Genomic DNA, 26,718 nt, shown 5'->3' with positions numbered 1-26,718 from the left:
TATAAGCATGATATCATTTATTAACATTCTAAAAATCACACAAAATTGTATTATGTGTTCCTATGGGAAAACAAATATAAAATTACGTAAGGGAAAGACATACACATACACGTCTGGGCAGTGGTCATATAACCTCTGGAGAGGAAATTGAGAAATAGATGGAGGAGTGGGATTTTAACTCTCTATGTATTCTTTTACTTTAAAAAGAAGCAAAAGCAAATATGGCAAAATATTAATAGTTATTAAATAAGCTGATGAGGAATGGAAGAAATATTCTTTTCTGTTCTCTTTTTAATTAAAAATAAATATAAGCAAATATAAGTCTTGCAATTCCCAGAGCAAGAAACAGGCTTCCTACCCTGAACTCTGGTTAAGTAGATGACCTATAAAATAGTGAGTAGGAAAAAATATACATATATATATATATATATATATATATATATATATGCATATTAATATATGTCTACATATACACAGATGCATATGCACATGTGTATGCACGCATACACACATATGTACATGAAAGGTCACAGGAGAACTCCAATAAAGTCTAGTGGGGAATTACAGAGATAGGATACCAGATTCTGGGTTCAAATTCTAGCCAGGACTTGACAAGCATCTGTTTCCCACGGATAGGAATTCCACTGGGCTTAGCTGATGTCTCAGGAGCATACCAGAGAGGACACTTGGCTGACTTCTGGATACTTTTAATTAAAGGGTTTTGTCCCCTGTGCTGGAATAGCCAGTGTATTCCAGGGATCCTGGAAGTCTCATCTGTTTGTGAATCTGACCACCTTCCCTCAGCTCTGCCTCTGTTTAGTGACTATTCATATTAAAACCTTTCTGGGCACTGGGCCATTTTCTGAGCCACCTTTTGTGTGACTGGGGGATTCCGAGGAGGAATTAGGTGGTGCAGTTATGGGAGGCCTGGCTAGATGATGGGAGGCCAGTTGAAAATAAAGTTAGTGAACATGGACAAGGTCATGTGATTTTTTTTTCAAGGGCAGGTCTACCTTGAACTTGGTATTGTTCATCAACTCACCATCACCTTCCTCTACATGTTCTGCAAGTATATTGTGTGTGATTGGATTGGGTGTGGGAGAAAGAAAGAGGGAAGGGTCTCTAAGCTCAGGTTGACATTTTGCTGTAGAGGCTTATATTTTAGGTAGCCTGGGACCTCAGTTAGGTAAATGATTTGTTTCACTTGCATAGATGGTGTCATTTGGCTATAAAATTCCCAGGGATGCTTAGTCCTCCAGAGTAACAGAATTTGGTTTTAATCATCATGAGTCCTATATATGTAGACTTTGACTTATTGATATTTATATTTATTTATCTATTTATTTTTGTGCCTTTGGCTTTCTGAGCATTGTGTGGCAAATCAGATTAAGAACCACTCATTGCATGAAAGTCAGTTGGTAAAATGTGAAAACGAATTAGGAATGAGAGGGAAGAACATTTGCTTTGTTTATACACAATTAGGTTGAGTGTACCTTTTCAAGAATGCATTCATGAGTGTATACTATGTCAAAATGTACTCTACTGTCATGTAGACCTAAAAAAGAACAAATTAAATTAAATTAAAAGAAAGAATGCATGAGTCCGTCCAATGGAAATTCACGAGTCCTAACCCATTAGTGTGCAACTAAAATGCCAGATATCCCCTTATTCTCTAGCTTTGTGTGCCTCTCTCTTTTAACCATGTGCCACTTGGCTCACGGAATTCAATCCCTCTTCCAATGCCTGCTCCTCCCTCAGAATCTACTCTTAGAAAGAGTTGAAGAGAAAGGTAGGCTTTACTGAATGGTTCACAGGGGTGACCTATGAGGAGGTGGACAAGGCATGCTGCTCAGAGAGGGACTTACACTTTCCCCTTGGTCATTTGTTTTTTCCACGTTGCTCTCTATCCATACCACAACTGCTGCGGTTTCCTTCTTCTTTTCGGGGGGAGTGGTACCGGGGATTGAATTCAGGGGCACTCGGCCACTGAGCCACATCCCCAGCCCTATTTTGTATTTTATTAGAGACAGGGTCTCACTGAGTTGCTTAGTGCCTCGCTTTTTGCAGAGGCTGACTTTGAACTCGTGATCCTCCTGCCTCAGCCTCCTGAGCCTTTGGGATTACAAGCATGCACCACGGTGCCTGGCCTTCTTCTTCTTCTTCTTCTTTTTTTTTAGACCTTTTCCCTTCTTGAAAAAATGAACGTTTGCTCCACTCTTCTGTGCAGCAGCAGACGGTCTTCTTTTCTCACTCAACTCTATCCTCAGGGGTTTACACTTCCAACTCCGATGTTTGTCAAAGTCCTCCAACAAATAAGGCGCTCTTTCAAAGACGATGCGGGAGTGTCAAACTTTATGTAGCTGGAGAACTCTCCCAGCTGCTCAAATCAGGTCAGGAGGCTGCCGGGCTCCTACGTTCTCCCCATTTCCAGCGTCACCATTGTCTATCAACAACTTTGTCGGGACTTAAAAGTCCATCACAGAACTGATTTTCTAAGGGTTATTTGAAGTATAAAACAGCCATATATCATGCAGGAGATGACAGCAGCTGTTTCCTGGCTAAATGACCATATCACCTTGGCCATTGCAGGCTGGTGGGGTGTTTGCTGAACACATGGCATATTCTGCAAGGCAGGTGAACATTGTCCCCACATTCTGACTTGCTGGGATGACATGCAGTCAGATGTTAGTGATACCATCAGTTCATACTGGTAGGTGGGGCCTTCCTTTGGTTGGGACCTTCCAGATCTCTGCCTGGAATTTCAGCTCACAGGTCTGATCTTCTGAGGTGAAGGAAACTTTGGAGAGATTCAAACCAAATCCCCTAATTTTTCAGATCTGGAGTCTGAGTTCCAGGAGGGGAAAGCATAGCTCAAGGTTAAATAGTGAATGAATGGTTGGGTTGGGGCAACCCACTCCCTTCCGAGGCCCAGAGAGTTAGGGCTCTTCCCACCATACCACACTGCTTCCCTGTCTTCTACCTGAAAAATACTTCCCTTTTTTAACCCTGGAGCTGTATCTTCCCAACAGACAGAAGGAGACGTATACTACTTAATACCCTTTGCGAGTTCAGTCTTGTTCTAACATTTTCTTTTTGCTCAAGTGTTGGGACGAACGGATGAAATACTGTATGGTAGAGAGTCGTTTTCTTCTGCAGGCCAAGAGAAATTTCTCAGTCTGAACCACTGTATAAGAAAACGGATAACACATTCTCAAGAGGAAAGGTATTTGTATCCACATACTGGAACTTATCCACCATGACTGATATGGTGGTGTTGACTGGCAAGTAGTCCAGCAAGAATTGGGAGAGATTCTGGTATATGTTTTTGGTTTGTATTCCAGACTCGCACACTGTTACCAGGGCCTGTTTTTTGACCTCTGTGTTGACAAGGAGCTCCAACTTCAGGTCCATGGAATGATTTGAGCATTGAACCAGAAACTGCAGCTGGCAGATGATGAAATACCAACCTGGGAACTGGATCACCAGATTCCCATCCTGGTATCTGACGCCATGGACGATTCCATCTTTGTTCCAAGACAACTTGGTATTGTTGAGATGCTTGGACACTGGAAAGTATAAAAAAGGGAATTATTAACCACATCGAGGGTACAAATTAGAACACTCTGTCTTTGTTCAAGGTTCCCATTTAAGAGCCATGTTTTCTATCATGTTGCCCGATGACCCAGCCATCTGAATATCTTTCATGTGACTCCTTCAAGGGTCTACTTATTATTCAAGGTACAAGTAGAAAATTACCTCTCTTCCTTTCCAATGCTCAAAGCTAGAGGGCCACAACACTCACAGTAGTGCACTCTACCTACTATGGAATGTTTCCCCCGTCGCCTATTATCATATTATGTTATGATGTTATGATTATTATCTTTCCCTTTTTAGACTATAAGCTCCTTGGCTGTATTCTGCAGAAGGACTGAATGTCATGTCTATTTATCATGAATGAGCAGTTAGTGTGTGACTACTATTTGTGAGAGATTAAGGAAAGTGTCAGAGAAAGGACATTCTATACTGTGCAGTTAAGAACCAATTCAGGTATCAAGTTGTCCAATAGACTCTCCACTAAGATGTACCCTTTATCTGATTATTTGAATTTTTGAATGTCCCTTCTTTCCAAAGGGCAGCCAAACATAATTGCACAGGCCCCTCGGGTGTACAGTAAGGGGCTCTGCCATCTGGGATTTGTAGAAAAGCAGAGAATTAGCAGACCCTCCAAGCTGACATGTTTATGTCAGAAGCCAAGTCTCTGGGTGCTAACAGATAAAAGCCAGCACTGACTGACAGGGTGCTTTTTAATTGCTTATATACTTTTCCTTTCAATTTCATTGCAATTCAACTGAAAGGTAAGAACTAATCTATGTGCAAAATTGAATTTTTAAAATGAGCAAAATAGCTATTCAGAGAATCCTGGCCATTTCCTCCATATCTCATTCTTTTGCAGTGTAAGTGCCTCTTATTTCATTTATCAGGAGCCTCTTACATGGCAAAGCATTTTGCAATATGCAAATAGGCCCTGTGCCAACATGTTCATTAAGCTGTCAATCTGGGGACAAGACAATTTTGTGGTTCCCTTGTGAATAACTTTATAGAGGAGAGATTAGGAGCCGGGTTCCTTTGCATTAGGAAAAGAACTGTGTACTTGGCTGAAACTGGTAGGTACTTGGATAGAAAGGGGTGATGGTGGGGGAGGTGGGGACAGGGGTCAAAAATGCCTCCAGAGACAAGGTAGGCAACATGAAGGGGCTGAGGAAAGAGGAGACTTGTGGCTCTGGAACTCAACACTCTCTCCTGTTCCCCAAGGCATTCAAATTCAAATGCTGAAAGGTCTTGTGTGCAGGCAATCCAGAACACGCTGCAGGTCACACTGGGCCAGCCGTTGGCCTCTAATTGGGACTTCTGCTTAGAAGTTGCTGAAAGGCCACAGGAAGTGGCCTTCATGTGGCTGGCTGTCCTGGATTTGGCTACTGACCTTGGAGGTAGGCCCATGACTTCTTGAAAGGAGCCCTTTTCAGGATACATAAGAGGTCTTCTGAGCAATTTCCTAAAAACAAGGAGATACACATGAATTGCCTCTGCTGCTCTGGGCACTGAAGTCTCTGGATCTTTTCCCCTGACCCTGTGATGGGGACAGTTACTGTTTTGCTTCTAAGTAAAAGGAAAACTTCTTTAGTTCTTGTGCTGTCAAATATCTCAGAAGTTGTACTTTTCTAAAATTTATTTTTATTGAGGGTTTCCTCTTTGGCTTTTATAGGAGACTGTAGAAGGAATATGACCTGAATTTCCATAATGTGCCAGAGGCCCTTCTCATCCTTCCTCATACTTTACCTTGTGTGGTCTTTGTATCTAATCCATGAAAGTGGCCTTATTAAGTGCCTCTGACAGTTGAGAGAATCCTGGGGATCAGATCCATTGTCCTAAGTCACTCACCCAGGTAGTGGCTGTCAAAATTTGAATAGTGATACTAATTATTTCCATCTTACCTGCTGCATGCATGTAGGACCCTGCTCTGTGTATTTTCACCAGTGTTATCTAATCTTGTTTTCAGACTAACCCTGCAGAGTTATCCATGATGCCTGAAGATGGTCAATGATAGACTCAAAGTCAAACAAGTGTGAGGAAATGCTGACATTCTCCATGTCTCTCTGACCAAGTTAGGCCATGTTTCCTATTCTGGGCCATTTTGCTAGACGACAAAGACAAAACATCTTTTTACTCAATTTTAAGAAGGAAAAGGATTAAAGATATCTTAGCAGGAGCTTCCTTGATAGGGAAAAACAGCAATTATGGCATTAAAGTATTATGGTGTTTAAGAAATTTATTTTTTAATATTTTAATATGTTTATCAGAGATGATGGATTAACTCTTTCTTATTATAGTAATCATTTTGTATGCAAAGAAGTACCCAAATATTTCCTGCCAATGGCTTCCTGGGCTCTCATGGACTCAACTTATTTGGAACAAATCTCTTCTCTTAGCCTCCGTTTTCCACTTTGTAAAACTGGGAGATCTCTAAATGGACCTTGACATCATTTGATGATGTCATCAGAGATGACCACTCAGTCCATCCATCAGAGCCCAGGAAGCCATTGACTCATCCAATGGGGTGGACACACCCTGGTGTGTTTGCTCCCTGAGTGTTCTATTTGGGCTCACAAACTTCTCCATTGCCCTCTCTGCTCGGGCCTGAGAAAGTCCCTGCTGGCTTCTTCAAAGCTCTGTGGGGCCTTGAAGTGGTCAGAGTGAAGCAAAGAGTTCCCTCTGCTGTCTGAGCGGGCTCACTGCTGGAGGCTCCCCCAGCTGGGGGCCCTTGATTCACAAAGAGCTTCTGGCCCAAAGCCCCTTTGGTGGCAAGGGCTGGTGGGCCAGCTGCAATCTGGGCCACGTGCTTCTCTCATCCCTCAGCCAGAGTGCGAGTCCTCTGCCACAGCCCACACCCACGCTCTTGGGTGTGTAGAATCAGAACCACAGCACGGAGAGCTGCTTGTTCTCCTTAGAGGTTGTCACCTTCATGAGACAGTCCCCTGGCCCAGCCTCCTCTTTGGGGCTGAAGAGCAAAAAGGCAGAAGGAACTGCAGGGAGGTACGTCTGCCCAAATCTCTGCTTGGAACCCCTCTCTGGCGTCTCCTGTCTGCATGACCAGGCCTGACTCCTCAGCACGGCCTTTGTAGCCCCTCGTGTTCTGACCTCTCCAGGTTTACCCCCCACCTTCGCCCTTCCCTTTTCACTCTCTGTCCTCCTACTTATAATCATCACCATAACAACAGCCGGGATAGTAATATTGATAACAATAACGAATGTGTGTGCAATGATGGCTGTTTTCTAGGTACCCTGCAAAGCACATTATGGAAATTATTTCACTTAATTTTCATGAGAAATTTCCATGAGACAGTTAGCTGATGGCAGGGTGGAGGCTCAAACTCGGGCTGTGCAGACTCGAACGCCTGGGCGGCTCCTGACTTCTCTATTGGAGTTTGGGTGCTAGCTAGCTTTCTATTCCACCTTGGCACCCGCTGTTCCTCTACCTGGAATCCCCACCTCCCTCAGGCCAGGCACCGTGGGAACACAACCTGGTAGTCACGTCCTCAAGGAGACCTTCTCTGCCCCTTGCTCTGTTTGCTTATTTTCCTGTAAACCCTCAGGGCAGAGACTACTATTTATCCATCCCCACTGCCCTGACCAGGAGAAGCCCTGTCAATGTTTGTTGAATGGAATCATCTAGTTCATCTCTTTTATTTCCCTTGTGGAGCTCAGTTCAATGAGTAGGATGGATGGAGGAGGGTGTTTTTCCTCCTTTTCCTCCCAGGGCTGGAATAACACAGGCCTCATTCTTCCAAGGGCTGCAGGTCAGAGGAGTCGGGAAGACAAGAATTGTGCCTGAGGTGAAGTCAGCATTATCAAGTCAGACACAGGCTCTGCCACTGGCCAAAGGGCCCCTCTCTCCTTGACACTTGTGACACCTGCCTGCTTGCCCCTCACACATGCAGGTTCTTGGTTGTTGTTGTTTTTCCCCTTTGTTCTTCACATGTTTAGTGGGGTGACCTCAGTTGTGATTCTGAGAAACCCAAGGATGGGAAAAAAAAAAGCCCTTATTTTGAAGCATTTGCATTTCCTGAAGTCAAATGGCATGACATAGTTTAGTTTTTCTTAAAGAGTGTTTTAGATGGCGTCTAGCTAAAGGAAAAACACAGCTTCTTTCAAGAATGCTAATACCAACCGGGCTCTGTGGTACACACCTGTAATCCCAGTGGTTCAGGAGGCTGTGGCAGGAGGACTGCAAGTTCAAAGCCAGCCTCAGCAATTTAGTGAGGTCCTAAGCAACTTAGTGAGACCCTGACTCAAAGTTAAAAAAAAAATCAGAAATTAGAAAGGGCTGAGGATATAGCTCAGTGGTTAAGTGCCCCTGGGTTCACTCCCTGGTTCAAAAAAAAAAAAAAAAGATATTACCAGAGCAAGCAGGACACCAGAGGGGCTATTGAGGGTGAGGAGCAAGTCCCCAGAGGAGGGTACAATCTCTGTTGACAAGGCTGCCAGCAGGAAGACAGTGCAGCCTGATCTCTGGGGTCTAATCACTAAGGCTCCAAGTGGAAGCTGAGGAGGTGAAATCTTGAGCTAAAGACCAATGCCACTCTCATAGCCATGTGGTTGTGGAAAGACCAACATGAAGGACACCCAAGTTGTGCTCTATGTCGCAGAGCTGGATGCTCAGGTATTTGACCAGTCACGGCTGTTTTGGGGGTTGTGAGGTAGATGTCAAGAGCTAGATAACATTCTGTGGATCGTCAGCCATGTAGCTTGTCTCCTCATCACCCTGCGGGTCCATGATAGGTCTTTCTTTTTTGGTATAAAAACAAGAAGGAGCAACTTATCAAAGGATAGGTTTCTTCATGCAGCTGGAACCCGGCAATGTCCCTAGAGTTTTGAGGGCTGGGAGCGTGCGCAGCAACACATCTTCTTGTTTCCTGCTGGATGTGATGTCTGGAGGAGGTTTAGTTTGAAAAATCAGAATGTGAGGTCGGGGAAATGAGAACTGTCTACAGGGAGTGGCTGAATCGATGGCCTGGGAGTGAGCCTCTCAGAATTTCTCTTTCTGGGCTCTCGTGTCCCTATCTAGATGGAGAACAGTGTGGACTGGGATCAAGAAGGGACTCTGTAACTCTTTCTAGTAGGCTGTGTGGTCTCGGCTGTCCCCTGCCAGGGCTGCTGTGGGGGTCAGGGGCTGGGCACAGAAAGTGGGCCCCATTTCTGTCTCTCTGTGGGCATATTGCTCAGCCCACGGTAGGAAGCTGTGTTCACACATTCAAATTTTCAGATGCCAGAAGTGATAGAAAACAGAACATTCTAGCTCTGGAGGCAATCTAAATAATGAAGAGTCTGGTTCTGTTAGAATTGGCATGTTTTTTTAGAAATGGAAGTTCCCTGAGAAGGCACTTGGTCCATTTGCTCTCCAATGTCACACCCCTAACAAGCTGGTCCTAGTTTACCCAGAGTGAGTGACAGAGGCAAGGCCAGAGCCCTGGGCTCCACATTCCTTTTGTGGGAATATTCGGTCTTTCAGATAATCAAAGAACTCTGTGAATTCCTCTGAGGATCAGTGTCTTCATATGCATGAAGTTTACATGTTGGATTTTGTTTCCAAACTCCTGCCTCTTTTAGAGAGATCATGGACTTTCTGTGGCTTTGGAAGGTCAGTGAGAAAGATGTGCCCAGGAATCCCTACTGGCCAGTTGCACAGAGTAGAGAGGGAGAAACAGAGATTGCTCAAGATGGTTGAGAGGATTATGCTCTAGAAGATCAGGATTCTGGCAACCTTGAACTAGGCCCCACTTTGAAATATAGTATGAGGGATAGAGAGGGATACTAGATGTCATATTCACGGAGGTCCTAGTTTTAGGAGTGGGAAGACTGAACCTAGAGAGACTGAGAGTCTGGCCCAAGACCCCACAGTAGGTAAATGGCAGAGCTGGATTCAAAACACAGGGCTCCTGACTCTCTGTCCAGGGCTCTGTCCCTGTCTTTTCATTATTCCATGGAGCAGGGAGAGTGAAATGCAGCCACCACAGACACTGGAACTGAAAACTGTCGAGACAGCTGGAAGTGCTGGGCAAACAAGTTCTAATGAGCCTCCCTGGTCCCATCTTGTGGGAGCATGCCAGCAGATGACTTCAGGCCTGTGTGCTGGACCATGCCCAGTTGCAAGTCAGGGACAATCAGGCTTCCAGAAAGATGGACACTGCTCAGGGAAGCTCTACATGGCAAAAAACAAAACAAAACAAAAAACATGCAGCTATTCCACCAGATGGTGCATGGTCTGAGTGCCAAGCCCCTTCCAGCTCCACAGCACTGCTGACATAAAGTCAAGGCAGATACTGTGCATCTCAAAAGAGAGCACCTGGGTTCAGGACCAGGCTTTGAGCTTTGGGCCCGTCACTCCCCTTTTTTGAGTCCCTCTTACTGCAGCAGTAAAGCGAGGATAGTAACAATCCATGCAAACGTAGGCAGGTTTGGGCAATGCAATGAGATTAGTATATTGAGTAACCATCGGGGCACGTGGCCAGAGGAGCACTCTGTAAATATAGCTCCATTCTCCCTTGTGCTCATTTCCTTGTTACAGTGGCACAGCTTAGCAGTGTCATTTAGCAGAGTGATTTGGCTAATGAAATGCTCGTGAAAGCAAACCTCATGACATTATCTGATGGATTGGAGTTTCTCAATTAATTACGAACCTAAGTGTCTGAGGCCATCGATGCTTTTAGGAAGGTGGGCAGAATCCTCCTTTCATCTGTTGAAAACATTTTAATCCTAGATTAAGCAAAGAGATTTTAAGCAAAGAGATTATCCTAATGACTGCACTTTGGTTTCCATCTTCCTAGGAGACTCTATGAAGAGTCTCAATAGTGACATCTGGAGGAGTCTCCCCTTTCAGTGGAATTTGGGATCCAGGTGAATCTTTAACCTAAGGCTCATTTCAAAGGGCTGCAGCTGGACCATTTCCTTGATGCCACCAGGTCAACTTGTGATGGAGAAACGGGCTGCAGGATGAGCCGATTATTAAACAAAGGACAACCAGATAGGGAATAACCCATTCTGGCACACTTAGAATTAAGCACATAAACAACAGCCCATCGACACAAATCCCCTGAAGATTCTCTGGAGTTCAATCCTCACCTGTTGCAATATATAAGATAAACCTCTCTGACTCTGGATATTTTCTTGGAATTTGTTTATACTAAAAGCATCGGGAGTGATTAAGAAGCACCTTAGAAGTCTTGAACTTAGAAGGAAGGTGAGTCTGAAATCATATAGTGAAAGCCGCTAACATTTTAAATAACATACAGCCCTCCGCCCAGCTTGTTTGTGATGCGCAAGTACAGCAGCATGTGGGAAGTTAGGCTTGGGGTTGGGTAAACTGGTTCAAATCCCACCTGTGCTACTTACTAGTTGTGTGACTTTGCACAGGCCACCTTTCCTTTTCCCCAAAGTGAGAGCAATAATAATCCCTACCTTAAGAGGTGGCAGGAAGGCAAAGTGAGATGGTGCATTGAAAGGAGCCTGGTGTCTCCCACCAACACTGTAGCAAACAGTGGCTGCTCTCACTCCCGGCCCAGGCTGTGCGCGGCTTGGTTTGCAGACACTCAAGTGGACCAGCCAACTTGAGTGACGAATCTCATGCAACCAGCGGGAAGAGTAGGCCTGCCCTCCCTTCACCCCTCAGCTTCCTTCCTTTCCCAGGCATTTGGATGGTGAACCCTGTGACTTCCCCTCAATTCAGAGACTTGTGATTTTTATGTGCTAAGTTCAGATTCAAATTTTCACGTCTTTCATGGACTTGCCTCTTTTTTCCTTTTTATTTTCCTCCTCTTCCTCTGCCCCCACCCCCTTGCCTTCTCTGCATCTTGTTTCTTCTTCCTCCTCTCTGTGTTTGGGTGTGGGGATTAGGAGCAGATGACTGCAGAATGCTAGGTGGCCTCCTGGGACCCCACTGCACTGCGTTCTGAGTGGCTCATTTATTTCCTAGTCATTTCTTGGACAGTGATTCCTGATTTCCATTAGCGCTGCCTTAAGGTAAAGACGGCAAGGTCAAGGTGGGCTTTAGTGAGGAGGTTTAAGGAAATGGAGAAGCAAATGGGCTCCTTGTGGCCTGTGACGATGGGAAAACCAATTTACCCCCTGAGCAGGAGCACTGTCCCTTGCTGTGAAGGAGGGGAGGGTAGGAGGAGGCTGCTGCTCCCCCACCTTGCCCTGGAGGGGCTGCTGCCACCTGGATCCTGGCCATAGGGCATCAGAGATAGCTGAGTATTGGGGAGAAGGTGGCCTCCCCTGTTCATTCCCCTTATTTCTTTCTGGGTGGTTCATTAGGGAGCCAACCTTTCTTGGTCTCTTTTATTGTCCACATTTTCTGTTTAGCAGGGGGAGAGGGGAGGAGAGTAGCTTGCCGAGCCCTGTAAATGCTGTCAGTGTCGGCGTAGTAACGTGGTCAAAGAAGCCCAAGATGTGTCTTTGATTACGGAAGGTGATACTGGAAGCCAAATCCATCCCATGTTTGGTCACCTGGCTCAGTCCCCTCATCTACACTTCAGAAATGGGGAATCCGACTCTCTGAGGAAAATGAGCTACTTCCGACCTTGGGAGTGGAAGGGAGGTATATGGATTCCAGTCTACTTCTCTGTCCTTGGTGCCTGTCTCCAGGGGGAGACAGACATCAGGCCAGGGTAGGGGTGCTCTGAAGGGGTAGTCAGGACCCACATCTGTTCTACCTACGGGTTCAATTTCCTTAGAGCTTTGGGGAACCCCAGGGTATAGAGGCCTTATGGTATTTGCAGGAAAGACAAATCCCTCCCAACTGACAGGCAGTCAGGATGAACTCACCCCAGTCCCCCACTGTACAAACCCACATGTCCCCAGTGGCCCTCTCTGCCCCAGAACTCAACAACAGCGGATATGCTTCAGACACATGAGAAGAAACAGCTGGGAAGCAGGTGTGTGGGGTGTGGCATTTCACCATGCAGTCCTGGCCAAGCACAAGGCTCAGGCGGGATTTGAGGTCTTGCCCCACTGCTTGCTTGCTGTGAAATCTTGGCTAATTCAGTAGCCCTCTCTGTGCTCCTATTTCCTTACACATAAAAGAGGGCTAATCATTATCCCTGGGGTCTGAAGGAGTGAATGAGCACAGATTTTAGTCTGTCATAGATGACCATGGATGTCACTACTTTCTCCGTCAGGGCCTCCGACTGCTGCAGTGGGAGAATACAAGGAGGCTGTCTACAGAATTCCTCTAGTGCAGGTTCCTCTAGAACTCTTTGGGTAGTGAGGTGTTTTGTTATGAAAAGACCCAGAGAACCCTGAGAAGGCCTAAGGGTGAGCCCAAAGCATCAAAACTGTTCTTCAAAATAAAGTCAGTAGAATTTAAATTTCTGTAGACTTTGTGAGAGGAAGGGGTGTGTGCAGAAATAGGGAGAAAGATATAAAAACAGGTGGGAAGGAGTGTGCAGCCCACGTGGCAGGGGACTGGGCCAACAGGAGGGGAGCTGGCTGCTCTTGGAGGATTCCCGGTGACTGGAGAGCTGGGGTCTTACAGAATGGAGGGTCTCACATTCAACTCTGCATGGTGTGCTGCTCTGGGCTGGAATACTCTTCTGCCCTGCCTCACATGGATGTTCTAGAGACAAATGTGAGCTGCCGTTGGGACTCTGGGCAAATCAAGGCCAATGTGGCTGTGTTCTGTGATTTGGGCAGATATGCCACATCCCGTGCACAGGTGCGATTCACAATTCGTGGAAGCAGAAAATCAGAACCAGAAGTGGCCAAAGAGAAGCAAAATCCCGGATGTCTCTTTACCCCAGCTTCCTTGCCTCCAGGCTGCGTCTGGGATGAGCCATTTATGTGACTGTGTAAGAGAGGAGTGGACCCCGGGCCTGGGATGTAGGCTTAGCCAGGTGGCAGCTGCAGGCATATTTGCAGTCCCATTCTACCCTTGAGGTAGCTTTGTACAGGAGTTATTGTTAACTCCATCTTCTAGATGACAGACTAAGACCTACAGAGGAGAAGAGCATGGGACAAGGTTCTGTTCCCAGGGCTCTTCCTGGCTCCCAGCTCCACCTGAACATCTGGAATGGTCCCTGAGTCCTAAGCACAGTGGCAGTGGGTGTGAGGTGACAGTTGGCTGGGGCTATGATGGCCAGGGATGGGAGGCTTGTGTTAGGACTCATTACCAAAGCAGCTGTGGTTCTCTGTGGTTTCTGGGAAGCTAAGCGTATCCCGTGTGAGGTTACTTTGGCGTGTGTACAGCGCTGCAGCCCAGGCTCTGGCCACTTCTGGTTTCCTGCTTATGGTGAAAGATTTCCAACACCCACTATAGCAAAGGGCAAGCTTACACCCTCGCCCTCTCTAGCGACAAGCCTCATGTGTCCCTGGAGCTTCCTCCCAGAAATTTCTGGAACATAATTCTCCTCTGCTTGGCATGTCTTGAAATGTTATTTTGTTTTGCTTTGCTTTATTTGTTTTCCAAAACATGCAATTTGCTGCTTGTGCTAGTTTCAGAGCTTCTTGGGGGAAGGGCCTTGGCTTCAGATTCTCTGTAGGTAGTTGTTAGACATTTTTTTTTTTTTAATCTTTACATGTTGGATGAGAGAATCACAGTCTCAGAAAGTGTCCAAGCTGAAAGGACTCATTCAGCTCATTTAGAACACTGTGTTTAACTACAGACGAGGCTTAGAGAGTAGGAAAAACCTGCCCAGAGAACCCACACTGCTGGGGTGGAGGCCAGGTTTGGAGCCCGTGACTTGCCCCATGGTGATAATTCTTTCCACCCAACCCTCCTGCAGAGTTTGTAGTTTGCCAAGCTAAGGGAAGTGTGAACTTGTAAGCATTGTAAGCAGAGAGAGTCAGAGACCACACTCAGCAGATCCCTGGCATCTCAAGGGACATGGGGACAAGCCCTGGATTCTCTCATTCTTGCTCTGCTACTAACTCCTTGAATGGTCTTCACACTGCCCCAACTCCTTGGGCCTCAGTTCTTTACCGGTACATGGAATATTTATGGGTGTATTAATCCCCATGTTGCTTACCCTCAGGGTTGGGACAGAAGCCAATGCAAAGGAGGTACAGAAGGTGTTACAGCCCCAGTGGGGATTATTATTAGATATTTAAAAATCTAGCATCAGAAATATGAAATTGTAAACTGAGGTTGGTTTTGGACCAGTGCCTATTCTGATATTACCAATCATGGCCCAAGTAAAGAGTCTGGTCGACATTTCCCAAAGTTTTGGATTTTTATGAACCAAAGAAATTTCGTCCACAAATGAAAATCCAGAGACCAGTGTGAAGCAGGAAGCTTTTAAAAAATTTTGCCTATTATGATCATTAAAGCAAAACAAATGATTGATAGAAAACAAACCAAGTTAACTTGCACCTGTATGAACTTGTATTTGTAAATGAAAGGATTTTGAACATCAAAAAAACGTGAAAAGGACTCATTCTCAGAGGAAATGTGCCCTTCATTAAATGTCACTGGCCATGCAAGAAGGGGCTAATGGTTCTTCTTTTTCCCATTCTCCTGGGGACTAAGGCAAACTCGTGGGGCCAGAACCACTGGTCAGGGTTCCTGGTTTGGAAGGCTCTGATTGGAGCGTCCACATGTAAGGGAACTGAGTGGTGGAATGGCTGAGGCTTATTGCTAATCAAAACTGCCCTTGCCCTTGAGACCATGTCCATCTTAAAGATCTCTACTTCCTCTCAAAAATTGGAAAGCCAGTTTTGCTTGGAAAATCTGGGTGGAGGTGGAGGTGGTGGTGGAACCAGGGCAGGGTGTAGGGATTACACATGCTTAGGGTATTTCTTTCTTTGCAAATCTCCACAGGAACACGGGCTACAATTTAACGGAGGCTTCTCACTCCAAATCCTGCACTGTTTCCACTACAGGGGTGAGCAAACTCAGCTCCGTGGGCCAAATCCATCTTGTCACCTCATTATGTAAACATGTTTTAGGGAGTGCCAGGCCATTTGCCTGTCAGTCTGACTGCTTCATTACTGGAACCACAGAGCTAAGTGCAGAGATGGTGAGGCTCGTAAAACTAAAATACTTACTAGGTGCACCTTTATAAAAAAAAAAAAAAAGCTTTCTTACCTCTGCCTTTGCCTTGCTCCTTTTTACATTGATTTACAGGTATTATGGGAATTGGAAACTCATGCTAAGTGATTGTGGCCAAGACCGAGACATTGTTCACAATGCTGTAATTACTCATATGCCTGCAGATCCAGAATGCTGGTCTGCTGGGACCCTTTGCCCCTACTTTCTAAATCTCTAGGTGAAAGACAAGGTCAAGGGTATCCTGAAGGAAATTCCAAGTGTGATACTGTGGCATGAGGAGCTGTTTCAGGTCATCTGTGTCCTCTGGTCCCCAGGTCCCTATCCTGGTGTCTATGATGACTTCACCCCTTTCTCTCTTCCTTTTTCTCTGGTTATGTAGCTGTGCTTGCGATCCAGTTCTAAGGTTACAGGATGGACATGTGGGTTAGGGACACTTCACTTCCCCTCTCCAGGGCTTACTTTTCCTCCTCAGAGCAGTGAAATCCTTAGTCAGATGATCTCAAGGCTTTTCATCTTCAGGGTTAACTGAAGTCTACACGTTGCCTCTCTGGGGCTGATAGAGGCAGTAATTCCAGTGATTGGAAATGAAGAGAGAGTGAAGAGAAAGTCTATTTGCACAAATCCTCAACTTCATTATGAATTTGGGCCATGACCAGTTATTTAAGGATTATTAGTGCTGGTTGCTGTGCTATGCAATTTACGGACAGGGTCTGATTGGCTTCTCCAGCACCTCAGTGACATGAGTGCTATTACTTCCATACGAGAGACCAGAAGCTGAGGCTCCCTGGGGGACTGAGATTCACACCCCCATTTGCACAAGGTAGGGTTTCAAGCTGGAGACACAGCAGTGCTTTGTATAACCTATTGGCATCTGTACCGTGGCCTATGTCTGTTGCAGTTTTCACTAGTGGGAATGTGGCGAGCTGGTGGGAGCTTCCATGGATGAGACCCTTGATGGGGCCGCCTGGGGGTGATCGAGGTGCACCAGCTCAACCCTGAGCTGCCCCACCCGCACCCACTCTCTCTCCTGTGGGCACCATCCTAGCCTTTTGGCTGGGTGATGGCATCTTATGGTGTCGTCTGGACGGTTTGCGACAGTCTTACTCCTAATGCCAAGCTCTTACCTCCTTTGAGGGGGAAGTTGTCAGGCGGGCTGGGAACGGAGTCCTGGAAGAGAGAAAAGGAAAGCCTGGGATGAGAACGACATTCAATTGAAATCATTTGTTGCCGTCTTTTCCATTTTGGTGGTTGTCAAAGTACCGTGCAAATTAGAACCCCTCCATTTGACTCTTCCATTTTAAAAACTCCATCTGCTGACTTAGTTTACAACAGGCTTCTTACCATTTGCTTAACCACCTGCCTGTCAGAAATGCAAGACAAGGACTGCTATCCACACTTCCCAGGCAAGAAGCATGGGACAGAACAGGTGACACAGAGTGGCTGGCCCAGGGCCACCCAGTACGATTGCAGGGCTCAGGAACCACGATTAGAGCTCTCGCCTGCCAGTCCAGCGCTTCTCACCCACCCCACGTGTACTAATTTTTTTTCCCATGGTTAACATAAGAACAATCAAGAGAATTGTATAAATATGTGGTTATTTCCCATGTTTGATTCATTTGTGAAATTATGCTATAAACAAACCTGGAAGGCACATTTCTTTCTCTCTTGTGGTTGGAAAGTTTGAATTAATTGAGTGTTTATATGCCAAGACACCGTGATTAAACTGGGTCCCTGCCCTCATGGATTTATTACAAGTTTATGTCCTACTATAACATACCAATATTTATAAATATATGAAATAAATACAACTTTGTATTATACATGCATTCAAATGTATATTATTCACTATTTAACAAATATAAACTTATGTAAATGTTTACATAAGTAAGAGGTTTGTAGAAGCAGATTGCTGAAGGAGGGGGCCCTGGGCTGGGGCTAAAGAGAGACGTAGTTCAGGTGCTCTGAGCTAATAGTCCAGAGAAGTGGACAGGCACCGTTCTCCCCCAGTGAACATCTCAGAGACTTTTCCCTGTACTGCCTCGCTTCTTCCCCTGTCAGCCATGGAGACACCCCTTAGGTTTTTGCAGAAAGGACTGAAGAATCCTGTTCATTTTACACCTGCATGAGTTGAAATCTCCTGCAGTGCATTGAACTGAAATATTAATAAAGACCTACAGAAGGAAAGAGAGAACAACATTGGGGGGAACAACTTCCTAAATTCTACCAAAGCAAGACTTCAGCAGCTATACAAGTGTCTAGGGTGTTTTATGCCACCATGTCTCAGGAATGCAGTCATTTGCCTTCCGTGGACACCTAGTTCTATGACAAATGGATCTCTTTTTCCCACTCTAGTGGTGCTGAGTCAAGGATGTGTCTAGTAGTCACAGCCTGGGCATCTCACTGATCTGGGGATGGAGAAAGTCAGTCTGAACTTTTGTGACTCAGTTTCTCAGCAGAAAGGAGTTGAACTTGGTCTGGAAGGTTCTTCGGTCTCCACTGAAATATTCTATGCCTTTTTTTTTTTTTTTTGCCTTAGTTGAAAGCTCTTAATTGAACTAAGAATGCTTTTTGTTTGTGGTCGCTCAATTACGTATGCAGTGTAGGAAAACCTGACATAACAAAATTCCCCTTGGTGTTGCCTCTGTGACAAAACAACCACCATTTCAAAGTTTGATACACAATTAACTTACTGCCAAGCAGGCCTGCGGGTTAGTATGATATGCAAATGAACGAAGAAAAACATTTACATGTAAATGTGGCGCTAACATGGTTGACTTCATCAGCCACCCAGGGCCTATCCAGGGTCAAGGAGAGAATGTTAGAAGAGCAAAACCAGCAGAGCCATCCCAGCGGGGGAGTGCTAGAGAGTCATCCATTCAACACACACTGGGTGAGCACCTGGCCAGTGGTAGGTGCTGTTAGTCATCCAAGGACACGCTATGGATATAATCATTAAAGCAGTCATTTAAGATACACAGATATATAATTAGAAAGACAACTTGGTGGCAAGAGCTATGGAAGAGAAAATCAGAGTGCTTAAAGACACTGCTTCTCAAACTTTAATGTGTGCACACATCACCCTGGGATCTTGTTAAAAGGCAAATTCTAGTTCAGCAGGTTTGGGTAGAGCTTGGGATCCAGTATTTGTGACAAGCTCCCAGGTGATGCCCACACTTCTAGCCCATGAAACACAGTTGGAGCAGCAAGGCTGTAAGAGGTAATGTCAGCAGGAGGGCTGATCAGGAAGGAGGCATCAGGGAAGGGCCTGCTTCTCTGACATCTGAAGGCTTCCTGGATGCCTAACTTCAGACGGGCAAATGTCAAAGGCAAGGCAACTTGGTGTGGCAGAGGGTCCTGTTGCTTAAACCTTCACCCAGGGCCCAGGGAACCCAAGACACAAGTGGGACTCTCTGTTTTGAACAGCACAAGATCTCTACAGCAACCCTGGCTGCCTGTGGGAGACAAGATTAGGGAATCAAAGCCACAGATGAACCTAGACATCTTAGCCCATCCAGCTGATTGGCAGGGGAGGAGGCCAAGGCGCTCAGGAGCCAGAGGCAGGCAGATCCTGCCCTGAAATTCTCCCCTGTACCTTCCACTGCCCCAAGAGAGATGCTGTCCTCAGAAACCAACCACGGGGACGTTCAATGCTCCCAGTTCTCCCCTTGCACAAGCACTCTGCCTCACATTCGAGGTGGAGACGGGGTCTAAAGAGATGGTGAATGTTGATGTTTGTTGAAGCTGTTTCTGCCCAAGGCACCACGCTGAGTGCTGTCCATGCCCTCCTCGTTGGCAAGGTGTCCCTTGTCTTGGAGTGTTCTCCCAAATCTTTCCTAGGGATTTCCTGGCTGAGGAAATGCCATCTTGTCCAGACCAGTGACACGGTTTTGAGTAAGACAGGTCTGACCCAGATATAACCAAATGAACCCTTGCCGGTTGTCATTTTCAGCTCCATTGAACAGCTCGGGAAACTCCATCTCCATGGTTACCAACCTGCTACGCTGCCTTGAGCAGACTTCCTCTTTTTATTTTTTATTTTTTTTTTCAGCCTCTGTGGAAGTCTCATGGGTGTCCCAGCAAAACTTAAGATCTCTGTGTGTATGGAGGAAAGAATGGTCATGTTGAGCCTGTTAGTCCCCAGGCGAAATGACCCCCTTCCCAGCCATTGTCTCTGCTAGAGTGCCAGGTAATCCTTCCCTCCAGTGGATTGGAGTGAGATGTTGTACATCAAGTGTTAACAACTGCTGAAAAGTGGTGGCTATTTTGGGGACGGCCTTTTGAGGTGCTTAATTTTTCTAAATACTTAGAAGGCCCATTTCTTTTCACAGAGCAATGATGTACGGGTGCAATCAGCTCCTAATTTTGCTTTTGACACAAAATATCCTCTGTGACTGAAAATGACCAAAGACAACTAATGTTTGGAATATGATAAGGGGGATTCCATATCCCCTTCCTTCTGGCCTCACACTGCCTCCTAAGATGGGCTCTGGCTCATGGTCCACGAGGATCACTATCATTTTCAAGCTGACATGAATAAGCACTTAAGGGGGCTACTCCTAAGAAAGAACGCATTATCTTGTTTGCCCTTGACCTTGACCCCAAGAGTTAGGAGTTGACCATAACTTACAGAAGTGACTTTATGAAAACAAAAGGTCCAACAGGTGATAAATAGCAGAGGATGGACCCAAAATCAGATATGTTATTTTGAGGGTACTGCTCTGCTTCATAGGGCAGGATACAGCTTCCAAGATCCAAAGGGAAAGTGAATGGAATCATATCAAATCCCCAGGGACAGGGGTATTTTTCTTGAGAGTCCCTGGTTTTCCATGGTCTGTGAAAGTGAGGATTGGGCCAGAATGTGCTAAAAGTGCATCTCCCACTTGCAAGGAATTACCATCATCTGGGGATTCTGGTTCAGTAGATCTAGATGGGGCCTTAGGTTTTGAAGTTCCAGTGAGTTTCCAGGTAATGACAATGTTGGAGGGGCACGGACCACACCTGGAGTAGCAAGGGCTCGAAGATCTTACTCCATGGGCAGCGAGAACACTTGTGGTCTTGAGAGAGGACCTTAGGAGACGGAGCTGGATTGGGGTTCAGATATGGGTCTAGGAAATCTTTCTTGTCTGAGGATGGAGCTGCCAGGCTGGCCTCTCGGTATCTTCTATCAGTACTTTTAATTTTGTTAAGGTAATTTTATTATTTGCTTTTTGCCATCTACTCTATCTCTTGCTGCTTCCCTGTTGAGTCTGGACTGACCCTGGTTCTGGCCCCGTCAATCCTCTCTTCATACCCAGTTTTGCCTGCCTTTGGGCTGTGCCTCTGTTCACTGGTCCCATCTAGAATATCCTGCCCACTACGCCTGCCAGCATCCTGCCCATGGAGAGCTCCACTTTACAGAAGAAGGTGGAAGGAAGGAGAATTGGGCATCCTTCTGCACCCTCAGCCCATGAAGAGACTCAGACAAGTGACATCAAGAAATGACACAATTGCCAAGTGAAGAACGTTTGTGTCTTCAAAGCATTACTCCATAGATTACTTATTAATAAAGAAGAAAAAAATGTTTTACAAATGAGATGACTGGTGGCTACCACCTTCATCACCAAAACTGGGGCATCCAGATGTGGGACATCCCGACCTAGGCTTCTAGCCGCGGTACAGTAAAAAGTACGCAACATTACCTAAGTACTAGTCTTGCCGAAATATTTCATATTCCAGACAAATCCTGAACATCTACTGTTCTATAACAAAATTCACCTGGGCCCTTCAAAAAAAATCAGTGTCATGAAAAACAAACAAGAAAGGGCATGATGATTGTGTACAGCATCATCTGGGGAACATTTTAAATTCAGATTTTCATTCAGTAGCTCTGGGTGGGGCCTGAGAGTCTTATGTTTTCAACAAACTCCCAGGACCACTCATTAAACAGCAACCTTCTAGCTGACAACACAATGTGACCCCAGGATGAATGCCAGGTCCCCAAATAAAATTGAACAAAAGAGCTACAGATGAGGTTTTTGGACAAGAGGGGAAATGTAAACATGAGCTGTATCCATGAGTTGCCATGAGCTCTCCGACAGTGGTCATGACACTGGTAAGTGGCAGATGGGTACTGGAGCTCGGGCTGGGGAGAGGCCACACTGTCTGTAACTTACTTTCATATATTTAAATAGCACAAATGTGACAAAGCACTGACACTTGGCCAATCTGCGTGAGAGGTTTCAAAATAGTACTTGGGGCATAAGACACGATCTAATTCTCAGAGGCTTGGCTTCTTGTTCAGTTCTCCTACAAACACCTCCCAAATCCTAAATAGAAATTATCTCCCTCTCCACTGGTTGGTCTGGAACTCAAATTCCTGGGCTTCGTTTCCTCGGTTTAGCAGAAAGTTCCCAGAAGTCAGGGTGCTGCTGTGTCCAGAGGGCTCCTTCCCTCCAGCCCGGCTTCTGGGTTGCTCCTTACAACCATTTCAGAGGATGTTGTGTTTTTATTCTTAAGTGGAATAGGATATCAGATGAAAGTTATTAGGTAAAGGGAAGCATCCCGGTGTCGGGAACGTTCAGCTCACCTCTGCATTGCTCCTGAGCTTAAAAACAACTCCCCAAACCACACCCTGGCTGCCGGCATTCGCTACCCTTGAACAGGTGCTCTGCCTCCCTCTTGGTGGATGGTGGGGGGAACTGTGAGTTTACATTTTTCTTTAAAAAAAAATGTATATATATTTGCTTATAAAGGGAAAGGAGGCCGCTGCTTTCTCTTTCTAGAAATTGTCTACAGTACTTAAAAATCCAACCGTCATAAGCCCTTGCTCTACCATTTGGAATGTGGCCATTTACATTTTCTCCTGGGGCTGGACTAGTCCTGTCTCCTGGTTTAGGGAGCAGAGGCACCCCTCAGGTCCAGGGTCTCAAGGCACTCTGAAATGTTCGTACCTCTCTCGGCTGTAATCTAGGAAACTATCTCATGGGATTCCATTGGCTCTTGAGGAGAGAAGAGAAATTTGATGCTTTTTTCTTTTGCTTTTCTGTACAAATCGTGTGAACATCTCATCTAGACTTTCCAGTCTTTTCCAGCTTCCCTGTCTGCGTGTACACTTGGGCTTCCTCAGTAATCAATCAATTTTCTTACTATTTATTTTTTAGTTGTAGTTGAACACAATATCTTTATTTTATTTATTATGATGTGGTGCTGAGTATTGAACCCAGGGCCTCACACATGCTAGGCGAGTGCTCTACCACTGAGCCCCAGTCCCAGCCCATCAATCAATTGTCTTTCTTTCCATATTGATGTCAGGAGGTGCCTCTTGGGTGGTAGACTTCTATTTCCTCGGGAGCCTACGGGGACAATTTCTGTGGAGGCCGATGGAAAACATTTATTGAAGTGAAAATACATGTTCTATTCCCACCTCAAGGGATTCATTGAACAGATGTAGGTGTGCACAGAGGGCAAAAATATTCTAGAGGAAAAAAGACAAGTGTCTCTCAAGAGATGCAGATAAAATAAATTATGAGGTATTGGTACAAGACAATACTACGTGACTCTTTGAACAGATTGAAATGGACTTCTGCATATTGATGTGGAAGGTTCCCTAAGATATATTGCCAAGTGTATAAGGTGGGCTACAGCATCAACGGTTTATTATAATAACATGTGTAGATGCTCAGATGTTTGGAAGAACACATAAGAATCTGTTCATGGTGGTTATCTAGCAAAAAAGGGGTGGGTGGTTGGTTTGGGAGGGTGTCAGAGACTTTTATACTTTTTTTTTTCTTTCTTTTCCCTTATTTGTAGGTTACTTTTCTTAAATGAGGTAAATGCAATATTTTGTAATAAATGTACTGGTGTATGTAAAGAAAAGTGCAAATCACAGACATTTTAAAGACTTCACTAGAAAGAAAGTTTGATAAACAATGCAAAAGCAGGATTTTGTTGGTTTTGTTCAAGGCTATATATTCAGTTCTTAGAAAAATGTCCCATACAGAATACATGCTCAATAAATATTGGTGATTGAAACTAAATTCCTCCTTTGTCTCTCCCATGGAGCTTGACCATAAACTTATGAGCTCTTTCAAGCCACGCCACGTCCCCCTGCCCTGTAACAACTTCTCTCCTCCAGTCCTTTGCTCACCCACTGCCGCTGGCCGGGAGCAGCTTGTCCTCAGATCTCTTTTCTCCACCCATTTGAAATTGTTCATTTCTCAAGTGGATCTGGAACTCCCATGTCCAGCGAGGTTTCCTTAAACCCGCTGGGGAAATGCCCTCTCTCCTTACCTGGGGTCTTATGGTAACCTGTGTCCTGCTTTGTTACATGTTATGACTTAGCTGTTCTGAATAAGGTCCATATATGTGCCCTTTGACCTAGAATTGTGATTTCTTATGGCAATAAAGCCATCCTCATGCTTTTATTCCCGTGTCCCCAGCCTACTTAGAAAGTGCTATGTGGCCACCAGCTTCTTCCTCTGTTAGGAACAGGACTGGGGATCTGAGCTCCCCAGGTTTCTCCTTTGACTTCTTCCCCAGAGGTCCTGTTGAGCCTCTCACTCATCTAAGTTCCACCGGATTCTAAAGTCAGTCCTCATTCCCTCTTGCTATGGATGCCTCCCTGGTCACTCAGGTTCGTAGGAGTCATGCTTTCCTAGTTCTCCTCACAGATAATGTCTGAGAGGTTTATTGGAAATGACGTGTGTAAGGCATCCAACACTCAATATTACAGCTACTGTATTATAGTCCTTGATTCAGAAGCCAGTAACTGAGGTTTCACAGTTAGGAAATCACAGCGTAGAATCAGATTCCAAAGCGCACCTTCTCATACCTGAACAGGAAGGGTAAGCCAAAGAAATAGGTGTGCCAGAAAAAGAAGTCCCCAAGAGAAGAGGGTGACAGAAGCTTTTCAGTACTTTGGCTGTCCACTTCTCATGCAGTACAAGCCATGGACTCTACTGCTCTCTCAGGTGGCTCTGCTCAAGCCCTGTCCCCTCTCAGTTCCCCATATTTTGGATTTTTTTTTAAATAGGCAGAACGATCCATCGCATAGAAGGAATGGATCCATCCATTTCATAGAAGGAACCAATATGGCTCCAAGTTGGCTTTGTATGAAGAATATTCTGGAGCTTTCTGGCTTCACATATCACCACTGCCACTTGCATCCCACCATCTCCACCTCCCATACCCCAGCAGCTCTACCAGCATCTTTACCTAAGGAACTTCTTCCGGCCCACTTCAATTTCTTTTCCCTGGCCATTACTATAAAACAACTCATGTCTGGTTTATTCCAAATTATAATGGCAGAAAATGGTAGAGTCAATGCCAAGGATGTTTTTAAGAGTGTTTCTCTTAGTTGGTGCCAACAAACCCCTTAAATGATGAGTTTTACAAACTCCACCATCCAAATCAAATAGAGTGATCCCCTTCTTCCCACTTTTATGGAGATCTGAGCTTCAAAGCTTCACTTAAATCTCCAAGCTTGGTAACACTTGAGAACTAACAAGTGGCAAAGCCTTTTGAAGCCCAGTTCCTTTTAGCAACTGATAAGTTACAGGGCATCTGGCCTGAGATGGCTGAAGGAAAACCAGAATAAATTCTGGAGGATTGCATTACAGCGGGAGTTGTGGAGTCATAGACATGGTTTCACTTTGGCAGGATGTCATGTGTGTGGGTACAGTTCTTACACTACCTAAGTACACAAAATCTTAAAAATTGGTGAGCCACATCCTCCATCAGTGTGGTATTTTCTGTACGCTACATACTAATGGATGCTCAGTTGATATCAAATTTCTAAAGTGTAAAGGAGCTTTCTCCTTTATCCCTTCCACTTTCAAGAACAGATCTTTCACCACTTACTGCAAACAAAGTAAATCTCCCGAGGCACTTGGACCCTGCACAGCGTGTGCTGGGGCATCTCAGGGGAACAGGTATTAAAAACATTTCTCCTGGTTCTCTACTGTTTCTTATCACACCCTCAGCTCCTCAAAGCAGCGGCTTACAAGGAAGCTTTCGATTTGTTCTGTGGTTTTAACGCTGAAATGCCCAACACGCTCAGCAACTCAGCTCTCTGGCTTGTCTGCCTTCCTTCTAGAACTTGGCCTCTACATTTAGCTCCTTGTTAACAAACAAATAAAAACAACAACAACAAAATCACCTGGGCAATGGATGAGGTCTCAGAAACCTCAGGAACATTTCAGCTGAAAAGATTGAACCTTGGAATCACCTAGTACCAAGCCAGGCGAATGTTCTAGACCAGGGTTCCCGACTGCCTGCTGCTTCCTTCCTTCCTCGATCCCATGGATCTCTGGCTCAGCAGGATTTAAATGCTAATTTCTCAAGGCCAATAGCTCTTTCCACTCTTTTGGCTCATGTGGGTCTGGAAAGTTTTGAGATGATGGTCCAATAAAGTTTCTCTCAAAAATCCAAATTATTTCAGGGAGCTAAGTTCCTGTTTCTTTTCTCCCGTTTTGTTGCCCGACACAACCCATAGCTACTTTGATTTATTTTTCTTTCAAACTTTTTGTTCAGTTTGCTCCCAGAGTTCTTTTTTTTTTTCTGGGCGAGGAGGAAGCTGAGCTTCAATCAAGAAGGTAAAGCAAGGAAGACTGTCCACTCACCGTCCTCTGAACCACCAGCACCATGATGGTGGCCACAGTGAAGATGAGACACAGAGCCAGCGTGGCGGTGGTGAAGCAGAAGTAGTTGCGGGTCGTGGTTCCCAAGTGGCTGGCCACGGGTTCTGGCGGCACGTGCATGGCTGGGTCTGGGCCAGGGGCTCCGGGGCTGCGTGCTCGCTGCAGCCCTGGGTCCATTCTTTATATAGGCTGCCCCGCATCACACCTTATCTCTCCTCATCTGATCCGGTTCAGGCCCCATCTCTGTTCCAAGAAGGATTCTCCCCCTGCATCCTGGATCATGTGACTTGGAAAAAAACCTTCACCGGCTTCCTGGCGGAGAAACTCTTCTCTGGGGGCGTGAGGCGAAAGGCGGCAGCTAGGGTGGGGGAGAGGTTCATTTTTCATCGCCCAGATTAATTTGAGTGCAGAGAAAACTGTCGCTACAGAGAAGGTGGCTGATGTCAGAGGGTGCGTAGGAAAATGACGGTTCCCCTAGTGTGTGTGTGTGTGTGTGTGTGTGTG

The 26,718-nt window shown here is 45.5% G+C and overlaps 1 protein-coding gene across 1 annotated transcript; it reads right to left on the bottom strand.

Moving 5' to 3' along the window:
• Tnfsf8 (TNF superfamily member 8) lies at positions 1-26,718 on the bottom strand. Its single transcript, XM_015497695.2, has 4 exons — positions 26,197-26,718; positions 16,723-16,765; positions 4,982-5,053; positions 1-3,566 (listed from the first exon to the last, which is right to left on the bottom strand). Exons 1-4 carry the CDS (start codon positions 26,389-26,391, stop codon positions 3,172-3,174), a joined length of 705 nt encoding a protein of 234 aa, XP_015353181.1. The 5' UTR covers positions 26,392-26,718; the 3' UTR covers positions 1-3,171.

The sequence above is a fragment of the Marmota marmota genome, unplaced genomic scaffold (assembly GCF_001458135.2).
Source record: "Marmota marmota marmota unplaced genomic scaffold, marMar, whole genome shotgun sequence".
NCBI classification, from domain to species: Eukaryota; Metazoa; Chordata; class Mammalia; order Rodentia; family Sciuridae; genus Marmota; species Marmota marmota.
This window is presented reverse-complemented; position numbering and strand designations above follow the sequence as displayed.

What these genes read in the sequence shown, in the direction of transcription:
- Tnfsf8 (XM_015497695.2), bottom strand. Translation starts at nt 26,391, where the DNA reads ATGGACCCAGGGCTGCAGCGAGCACGCAGCCCCGGAGCCCCTGGCCCA. An exon ending in TGCTGGTGGTTCAGAGGACG is followed by an intron (nt 16,766 to 26,196) that starts GTGAGTGGACAG and finishes TCTCTCTTCCAG; the next exon opens with GACTCCGTTCCCAGCCCGCC. An exon ending in GTCATGGGCCTACCTCCAAG is followed by an intron (nt 3,567 to 4,981) that starts GTCAGTAGCCAA and finishes TATACTTTCCAG; the next exon opens with TGTCCAAGCATCTCAACAAT.